General features: G+C 39.8%; 1 protein-coding gene across 6 annotated transcripts in view; it reads left to right on the forward strand.

Moving 5' to 3' along the window:
• Positions 1–6,353, forward strand: part of MRE11 (MRE11 homolog, double strand break repair nuclease) — a 74,645-nt gene extending 68,292 nt beyond the window's left edge. For all 6 annotated transcript variants that reach the window (XM_080688623.1, XM_080688624.1, XM_080688626.1 and 3 more), the window contains 2 exons: positions 2,934–3,018; positions 5,673–6,353. In XM_080688623.1, coding sequence (XP_080544749.1) covers positions 2,934–3,018; positions 5,673–5,726 — 139 coding nt within the window. In that variant the 3' untranslated portion in view covers positions 5,727–6,353. The remainder of the gene's footprint in view (positions 1–2,933; positions 3,019–5,672) is intronic.
• Positions 6,354–10,210: the final 3,857 nt, after the last annotated feature.

The raw sequence follows: 10,210 nt of genomic DNA on the forward strand, positions 1-10,210 counted from the left end.
GCACTTCCTGTGTGTCAGGCAGGCACTGTTCTCATCATTTCCATATGGATTAGCTCATTTGGTGCTCACAGCCACCTCAGGAAGTAGACATAGCTACTACTATCTTACCCCATTTTACCTTTGAAGACAGTGAAGAGGGTAGGCTAAGTAACTTACCTAAGGTCACCCAACCACATGGCCGCACAATCAGCTCCAGAACTTGTCTCTGTTGTTGCTTCTTAACACAACAGACCAAGCTCTCAGATTGTTGTGCAAGCAATAAGAATCACTTAAATGATGCGAGGCAGTTAGAAATTAACATTCTGGCAAGAAATCTGACTTCAGCCTTGCAGACTTGTGTTTCTGATGACAGCAACTAAATGGTACAATTTTAGGCTGTTTTTTGATTACAGTGGAACCTCGTTTCTCGAACTTAATTCGCTCCGGAAGGTTGTTCGAGAAGCAATGTGTTGGTAAACCAAATCATTTTTCCCCATTAGAAATAATGTAAATTGAATTAATCTGTTCCAAACCCCCAAATAAGTCCCTGTTTTAACCTTTGGTATATACAGTAGTTGTCTAATGTATTGCTTAATCTATAAACACTTCTTAAATGTATCGAACCACCCCCTACTAGCCTTAAAAGAATCACTTTCAGCACTCGCTTGGGGTGTGTCTTTCAGGTCAGCACACAGCATCTTCGCTTGTTCATATTTCACTGCGTTGGAAATGGCTGTCACTGGCTAACTGCTTTTCGTTTATCCAAATCAGCAACAGTTTTTCTACCTCGTCAATTACCCATGATTGTGGTTTTGTAAGCACTTTCACACCCTTAGCAATATGAAGTACAGGAACTGGCACATAGAAACAACGATATGAGTGCTTATTAAATAAATAAAAGGCCAGGGAAATAGAACAAGAGTGATAGGAAGAGTGGTAAGCAGTAATAGCACTAGTATTTTCTGGAAATTAAGTTTAAAAAGGAAATAATTTCCAGCTGTAAAAGTCCCTTCTGCCGGATGGGCAATGGAAAGCCTGATTTTCCCTGGAAAAAATTGTTCCAAACTCTGCCATTGTTGTACTGGGACTAAGAGGACCCTTTCAGATTTGATACTGGCAGATTTTAACCACCCTCTCTTTAAAGCAGCAAGCCAGAGAAGACCTGGCTCCATCTGGCCAGCTGGAGGAGGAGACACTGAGGGGATTCTATTAAGCCTTGCCGTGGGATAACTAACATTTTTGGGATAGTATTTATGTGTCAGCACAGCTTAAGGTCAGTTCAATATTATGCTTATAGCACTGCTGCACCTGACTTATTGGCTGGCGATCTCTAGCAGGATTCTAATATATGGCTCTCAATTTGATACAACCCATTCCTTATTTTTGAGCCACACATGAGGCTAATCAAATCAAACAGTATCTTCTTGACATCTGGGACAAAAGCCCATTTATTCAACCCTACAATCAAAACAGTATAACCATTTCTTTCCCTTCTCAACGTTGGTTTCTGGGGACAGGGGGTCTGTCACAGGTGAGGTCTCTAGGTCTCTGGAGTCCTCTGATGCAGAATTAGGGCTCTTGCTATGATCAAATGAGCCAGCAGCGTTCGTCGGAGGTGCCTGGCTTGTTTCTGGGCCCTGTTGGTTATTTGACTAGGGAGAAATCAGAAACCAGAGTCAGGTCTCAGTGGGTGTTTCTTTCCATAACCTCCTCCACCTTTCCCCAAATCCCCAACAGGATCTGGTTACCTGAGCACATGCTTTATGCTTTTGATGATCTGCTTCTCTCTGGCACAGATGGAAACAAATGAGCAATTAACCATTGCCTGCTTATATAAAATACAGAGAGATGGAGACTCCTCAGATGGATCAGTTGAAAAATTCCTTGATCCTCTACCTCTAAAGCTTGACAAATCCTCCTATCCTTTACTTTTGTGCATAAGAACCTGTGACGTTTCTGCTTCCTTCTGATGTAAGACCTCTTGATTCTCAACCTGTTTGTCCAGAGAAGAGCTTCAGAAATTTATTTTGGCAAAATAACATCCCAAAGCATCCCAGAGTTAAACCTGACTGTAAGCCACGTCAGCGGGGCAACAAATGTTTTCTTAAAGGGCCAGGTGGTAAATATTTTAGACTTTGCAGACCAAGAGGCAAAAATCAAGGATATTATATAGGTACTAAATAGCCATTTTAAATGTGACCATTTCAAAATGTGAACATTCCTAGCTCACTGGCGGGCTGGATTTGGCCCACTAGCCATTGTTTGCTGGCCCCTGAGCTGGGGTGACTTAAATTTTTATTAATAAAAAGACCCAGGAATATGAGTTCCACTACGACAAGTTAAGTTTCACGAGAGTAAGAATCATGATTTTCTTGTGCACTGATATTTCCCAGGACCTATCATAGTACCTGGCCAGGAGCAAGTACTCAGTAAATATTTGCTGTTTGGTTTGGATTGAACATGAATAATACAAACAGGCAACCTTAGGAAGTGGTGAGCCTTTCCTAAGATCCTTTTATCTGTAATAGAAACATAATTGAGATTTGAATAAAAAATATTTCCATATAGCCACAATTTACAGGAGTGGGGGATGGTAGTAGACACTATAATGATAATACAAGTAAGGATCTGTGTAGTGCTTAATATGTCAGGCACTGATCTAAGTGTTTAAGAATATTAACACATTTAGTCTTGAAAAAATTATTATCCTCATTTTACAGTTGAGAACACTAAGGCACAGAGAGGCTCTCAGTAAATGGCAGAACTGGAATTCAGACCCTGGCCTCAGAGACTGTTTCTCACCATTAAGTTTTTACTGCCTCTCATGTAGATCAAAGGCAGTGTGTGGTTATTTTTATTCATGGCTACTACTAGAATGGAAAACTTAGTTAGAAAGGTACTTTTGCTGAGTTCTCTGGTTCATTTTCTTTGTTTTTCCCATGTTTTTGCCTCAGGTGGCCGAACACATCATCGTCATCATCAAGCAAACCTGCATCCCAGAGCCAGACAGCTAAAGGGGTCAATTTTGAATCAGATGAGGTAATAAAGTAATATCATTAAATCTTCATTTTTAGCTGCTTATAAAATTTAAACAAGGACTGCTAAGTTAGTTGCTGGAAATTATTTTTAAAAATAATTTCATTGGTAACCTTTCTTTGAAGTATAGTTAGTAATTGAGTCATTAAGTAGCATGTGTTGAGTGCTCATCATGTAAATTCCTCAGATGTAAAAGGCCTGCAGATTTTTAAAATACTTTACTCACTCAACTCTTATTTCATTTGCCCCATTAACAGTAGGATCAGAATAGCTTTTTCAACTTCTGTCTTTCATATTTAGAAAAATGATGGCAATGATATCCTGAAAGATTTTTTTTTTAATTCTCACATGAAGATTTTTTTTTCTCCATTGCTTTTCAGAGAGAGAGAGAGAGAGAGAGAGAGAGAGAGAGAGAGAGAGAGAGAGAGAGATGTGAAAGAGACATATTGACTAGTTACCTCCCACACTCACCCAACCGGGGTGGAGAGTGAAACTGAAACCCAGGTACGTGCCCTTGACCAGGAATCGAACCTGAGACCCTTCGGTGCTGGGCCAATGCTTCAACCACTGAACCATACTGGCTGAGGCCTGAAAGCTTTTAATGTTACTTTAATAGAAATTTATTAAGTACCCACTATATGCTGCTCACATTTCATATATGAGATGGTATAGGGTAGTGATTTTCTTGTCACAGAGGTGTTCAGATATTGACTGAAATGCTGTATAGCAGGATGTAATGGGGAAGAAATTCCAGTTCAAGATATTTCTGGGCCAGAAAAATATAAAATCTGATCTAACTTAAATGAGAAGGGGAAGGAAGAGGTAGAATCAGGACTTTGTTTCTGATTCTTTATTTATTTGTTTCAGCTAAGTTGAATGAAAGCTACGTGACTGAAGGAGCTGGCCTTTCCCTCTCCTCCAGGGCTGCCATCTGGGTGGCCTTTGCCCGTTTTTGTTGAATTGTTTAAAGGTGCTGCTCTTAAGCCTACCACCCCTTTCATTTATTTATTTTTTTAATTGTGGTAAAAACACTTAACCTAGAGCTTTACCATCTTAACCATTTTTAGGAGCACAATTCACTGGTGTTGAGCATTTTCACATTGTTGTGCAGCAGGTCTCCAGAACTCAGTCATCTTCCCAAACTGAACATCTCTGCTCATTGAACAACTCCCCATTTCCCCCAGCCCCCAGCCCCTGGCAGCCAGCATTCTGCTTTCCATCTCTATGAACTTGATTACTTTAGATAGATAGCTTATATAAGTGGAATCATACAGTATTTAGCCTTCTTGTGACTGCTCATTTGAGCATAATGTCCTCCCAAGTTCATTCCTGTTGTAGCATGTGACTCCCCCCTTTTATTTTGAGCTCCCACTGATGTTGTCATGTTCCCTGTATCCCAGCCATGGTTAGAAACTGAGAAGACTCACCAAATTCAGGCTGCAGCTTGAACTCAGTCTGCCAATTAAAACCTAACATGTTGCCTCCAGGAAGGAAGTGAGAGGTTTTTGACTGCTTTGTTAATCTCAAAGCAGCTAGAAATACCTATGGTTACATGTTAGAGTTTAAAAATGTATATAGTTCATGCTAACTGCAAAGAAGAATTATTAGCAAATACTCTATTAAACTTCAACTTGAATTTATCTCTGGTTTATTAATAAGTTCTGCCTTTGATAGTAGCAGAAATGAATCAATAAATGAAAGCGAATTTTTATTTCTCAAGGCACCTATTTCTCACCAGAGACATCTGACATTTGAATATGTTAATACCACCAACTAAGCCTAACATCAAATAATTATTCCTTTTAATCAATGTCTTAAACAAATAAAAAATTTTTGAAAAATAATGCTTTTTTATGAATATTTAGTTGTAGAATAATAATCAACTAAAATGTTATCATCATCAAATTACGTAGCTAGCCTTATCTGAGGTTTGTTAGTTTTCATTCTCTTTAATTAAATTCTTGGTTAGTCTCTGATATTCCACTCTGTTCTTATGAGGCATATAATATTCAGGCCAGCATCATGGAACTTTTTGAAAGTGAAATACTCTATCGATTTCTTTTTCCAAAAAAGATTTGAAAGATTACTTTGCTAGGTTTTTTTCCTTGCATTGATCCAAAGTAAACTGTTTATTTCTGGTGCTAAATGAGTAATGAGAAATAACAGTTACAGCTACTTCTGAGTGAGGTGATGTGGCTTCATTACTTTTTTGACTGAGTTTTCAAAACATTGACGACTCCAATAAAAAAATATAAATGAAAAATACCTATTCAAAAACCAAGTAGAAATGACTTGAGGAATAGTTCTTTTTCTGGCTTGCTTTATATTTATTAGCCTTTATTAATATCAATACCTGAGAGAAATATATATGGTCAATATTGTAGTTATATATACGCACATATACCAGGATAAATATTTATTCTTAATGCTTGCTAAAGATAATTGGACTTATTTCAGCAGTGAAATCACTAATAAGGAAGGGAGGAAGAGAAAACATAAATTGATAAATTATTCATATTTATAAAGGAAATAGAAAAATGAACATCTACAAGTGAAAGGAGAAAATTCTTACTGGTATTGGTTTGCCATAAGAACTTCTATCTTGTCTCAGTGAAGTGTGCAGCCATCACTAACATAACATTTGTATGTCATTTCAGGATGACGATGATGATCCTTTTATGAACATTAGTGCTTTAAGAAACAGAAGATAATATATTTAATGGCACTTTGAAGTTTTCAAGATTCAGGAAAAATCAAAATGTTACAAGCTAAGAGTTTACAGTTGAAGATTTTAAAGTATTGCTGTTAACTGAAGAATATGAAAGAGATGTACTACTTAACAGAGAAACTAATGTATGAGAATTTCAATTTTTGAGTATCATTTCCTGAAGTGGCTCCATTACTTGAGAAACATCCCAGCTCAAGGACATATAATATAGCCTTGGTTTCCTTCATTTTTTATTCTGGTTGTTAACATTACCTGGAGATGCTCTATAAAATTTAGACTGTTATTTTCCTGACATATATTAGTGTATGTCTTAGTGAGAACGTTGCTTAAATATTAATCTTGAATAAGGATTAAAATAAATATGCCATTATACATTTCTGCTTCACAGTCAGAGTATGTTAGTCTTCTAATGCAGTTACATTTAGCTGCAGTTGAGAAAAAGATCTTATAAAATTTGAGCTCTTTATAATTTTTTTTTATATATTTTATTGATATTTTACAGAGAGGAAGGGAGAGGGATAGAGAGCTAGAAACATCGATGAGAGAGAAACATCGATCAGCTGCCTCCTGCACACCTCCCACCAGGGATGTGCCCGCAACCAATGTACATGCCCTTGACCGGAATCGAACCCGGGACCCTTGGTCTGCAGGCCGATGCTCTATCCACTGAGCCAAACCAGTTTGGGCAAGCTCTTTATAATTTTAACTAGAAGCCCAGTGCACGAAATTTGTGCACAGGGTGGGGGGGGGGGGTGTCCCTCAGCCCAGCCTGCACCCTCTCTAATCTGGGACCCCTCGAGGGATGTCCGACTGCCCATTTAGGGCCAATCCCAGTAGAATCGGGCCTAAACGGGCAGTCGGACATCCCTCTCACAATCCAGGACTGCTGGCTCCCAACTGCTCGCCTGCCTGCCTTCCTGGTTGTCCCTAACTGCTTCTACCTTCCAGCCTGATCACCCCCTAACCACTCCCCTGCCAGCCTGATTGATGCTGAACTGCTCCCCTGCCAGCCTGTTTGCCCCTAACTGCCTTCCCCTGCAGGCCTGGTACCCCTAACTGCCCTCCCCTGTAGGCCTGGTCCCCCCCACAACTGCTCTCCCCTGCAGACCTGGATCCCCCCCAACTGCCCTTCCCTGCAGGCCCGGTCACCCCCAACTTCCCTTCTCTGCTGGTTTGGGCACCCCTAACTGCCCTCTTCTGCAGGCTAGATCGCCCCCAACTGCCCTCCCTTGCAGGCCTGGTCCCTCCCAACTGCCCTCCCCTGCTGGCCATCTTGTGGCGGCCATCTTTGACCACATGGGGGCAGCCATCTTGTGTGTTGGAGTGATAGTCAATTTGCATATTACTCTTTTATTACATAGGATAGAGGCCTGGTGCACGGGTGGGGGCCAGCTGGTTTGCCCTGAAGGGTATCCCGGATCAGGGTGGGGGTTCCCTTGGGGCGTGGGACGGTGTGGGTGAGGGGCCTGTGTTGGTTTGCAGGCCAGCCACGCCCCCTGGTGACTCAAGTGGAGGCCCTGGTATCTGGGATTTATTTATCTTCTATAATTGAAACTTTGTAGCCTTGAGCAGAGCCAAGCTTCCTGCTTGCTCCATGGCTGCAGCCATTTTTGTTGGGATTTATTTATCTTCTATAATTGAAACTTTGTATCCTTAAGCAGAGGCCAAGGCAGGCCAGGGCTGTGGAAGCTTGGCTTCCTCCATCACTGGAGGCAACTCAAGCCTCCTGCTCTCTCCAGCTCCATGGCTGCTGCCACTTTTGTTGGGATTTATTTATCTTCTATAATTGAAACTTTATAGCCTTGAGTGGAGGCCTGGGCTGGCCAGGGTGTGTGGAAAGCTTGGCTTCCTCCATTGCCAGGGCAACCCAAGCCTCCTGCTCGCTTTGTGGCCGCAGCCATCTTGGTTGGGTTAATTTGCATATTCGCTCCTGATTGGCTTGTGGGTGTGGCTTGTGGGTGTAGCGGAGTGATGGTTAATTTGCATATTACTCTTTTATTATATAGGATAATTTATAGAGATTCTCAATCTGCTGAAAGTGAAACAGTTCTATGTGAAACTGTGCTGAGCTTGCTGTTTGTTACTGAGTGTGTTCTTCTAATGCTTGTGGTAGTATTAGCCACGGGGACTTTGAATGGTTCAGATGTACCTCATACCTTGAGTAATTAGATAGAAGTTAGTATTAAATAATAGAACAATCAGCCAGGATTACTGACTTTTTTATTTCAGTTGTAGCAAAGATTTTAGGATATTGTGTTCCCCTTGAGTGGTAGCAGTTTTTTCCATTATTTTTCATTCTTTATGGTTCTCTCTCTTTCTGTATCTCTCATCTGTTTCTAGGAGGAAAAGAAACTATGTTAAAAGGCCCCTGAGAGTATTCCTTCTTTTCATCTGTGAGACAGCTATAGTTAAAGACTCCTATGGAAGTTGTAGATGGCAGTACAGCCTGACATTTCATCCCATGCAGAAACAAACCCTTGCCTGAGCAGTATTCATGTTCATTGGCATAGTCAAACCTGGAATGGGTCAATTATAAAAGAACATTTGCATAGTGGCTGCCTTTCTATTATGCCTCTGAAATGGCCTAGATAAAGAATTGTGATGTAGCACTCTAATGAGTTTCTTTAAAAACATTTTCTCTACCTAACTTGAGCATGAGTATTATTTTAGCAGGCATCATTATGTCAACGGAAGGCACTGTGAAATATTCTCAGGTACCTCTCCCCACATCTTTAATATTCCAAGTGTTTGAGTGAAGCCAATGTGAAATGGAAACGAGAGTTGCTCTCCATGATGGAATGGATGCTAGTTTGGATGGCAGACCCCTACCCAGGCCAGCATCTACTACTGGCTCTTCTCGCCTGCCTCTGAGACATGCTTGGGTGAGGGTCATCATGAGGGAGGTGGCCACTGAAGCATCCTGACAGGGTCCTGGGGAAAAAGAAGGCTTTCTCCCTGTCTAAAAACTTCCTCTACAGTGTGAAAGAGGCACGAAATGCGATGCAGTTAGCTCCAAGAAAAAGTGGTTTCACAGCTGAGAGGTAAAATTCCCTTGAATTAGTCACTAGTGTGTCACTTGCTGGAAATAATGGTAAATAAAACATGAAAGAAAAACTTTTGATTAACTTGTTGTCCAGTTAAATATGCCGTATATCCTTGATGTTCTGTATCGATAGGGTCTGATTTGGGGGCTTGGAGACAGTTTTAGACATGTTAGTACAGTTGTGTGGAGGTGATTCCAGATGATTGGGGAGCATCAGCAATAGCTCTTGGAGGCTGAGAGCAGCGATGAAAACATACTGAGGAAAAAATCCTTCCATCGTTTACCAGAGAGTATATCTCTTTCTGGTGTTTTGTTCCCTACCATAAAAATACAATAGTGCATTCACAAGGTTATGGATGCACTATGGTTTTAGGAAATATAACTGGTGCTTAGAAAATTCAAGCATGTAGACATGTAATTTTTTAATTCAGGTACATATAATTTTCTAAACTTTTAAAATTGCAAAATACAAGAAAAATCATGTGGTTTAACAAATAATTATAAAGTGAGCACTTATGGCATCTCTGCAGCTCAGGAGATGGGATATCACTGTGTGGGGAAGCTGGCTGAGGGAGCTTTCTAAGTTCCTTGACTTCTGTAATTCAGAAGCTCTTTCTTTTGCCACGAGGGGGTGTTTCCACCATTAGATGGCGCATTGAAGATGCAACTGCAAATCTAAAATTAAAAAAAAGTTAGTGTGGTTTTGCAATAAATTTGGGACCTATGCAATAATCTCACCCTATGCAGTAATACCAAAACTTGCCTTCTAATCTTATATGTACATTGCTTTATCTATTTTACCTGGCTCAGTCTGTTACTAAGGGAATTGCTGGTTTGATAAATTTTACATATTATAAAATAGGTTCAAGAAGGAAATGTTTTGTTTTGATAAAGAGAAAAACCTTTTATTAGAAAGGTTGAATTAAAAAGTCTCCCACTGTAAAATATTTTTCTGTTGAAATGTACTATATTTAAAGATATCTTTCCCCCAGTGTAATCTGATGTCTTTTTTCATATCTATCATATATTTAACTCATAGTATTTTGTGGCATTTTTAAAGCTACCATTAACAGTATTATAAAGGTTTTATAGAATAAAGGTTTGGTTTTTTGAGTCTAGAGAGCTTCCATGTTCTTGAATGAAAAATGTACACATTTCATCATTTGTTTATCACATTCCCTTCTTATATTTTTGAACTTCATGTTTATTAGCTAGATCTGAAAATACTAGGATTTTAGTTGATCTCTGAGAGCCAGTTCAGAAAGCATGCAATTGCCATGGATGATATTTGTGTATCTTTGTCATGACTGATCACTAAACCTGATTTTATTTTGTTGTTGTTAATCTTCACCTGAGGATATTTTTTCCGTTGATTTTTAGAGAGAGTGGAAAGGAAGGAGGGAGGTGAGAGAGAGAGAAACATC

Source organism: Plecotus auritus (genome assembly GCF_963455305.1).
Source record: "Plecotus auritus genome assembly, chromosome: 9".
Taxonomy (NCBI): Eukaryota; Metazoa; Chordata; class Mammalia; order Chiroptera; family Vespertilionidae; genus Plecotus; species Plecotus auritus.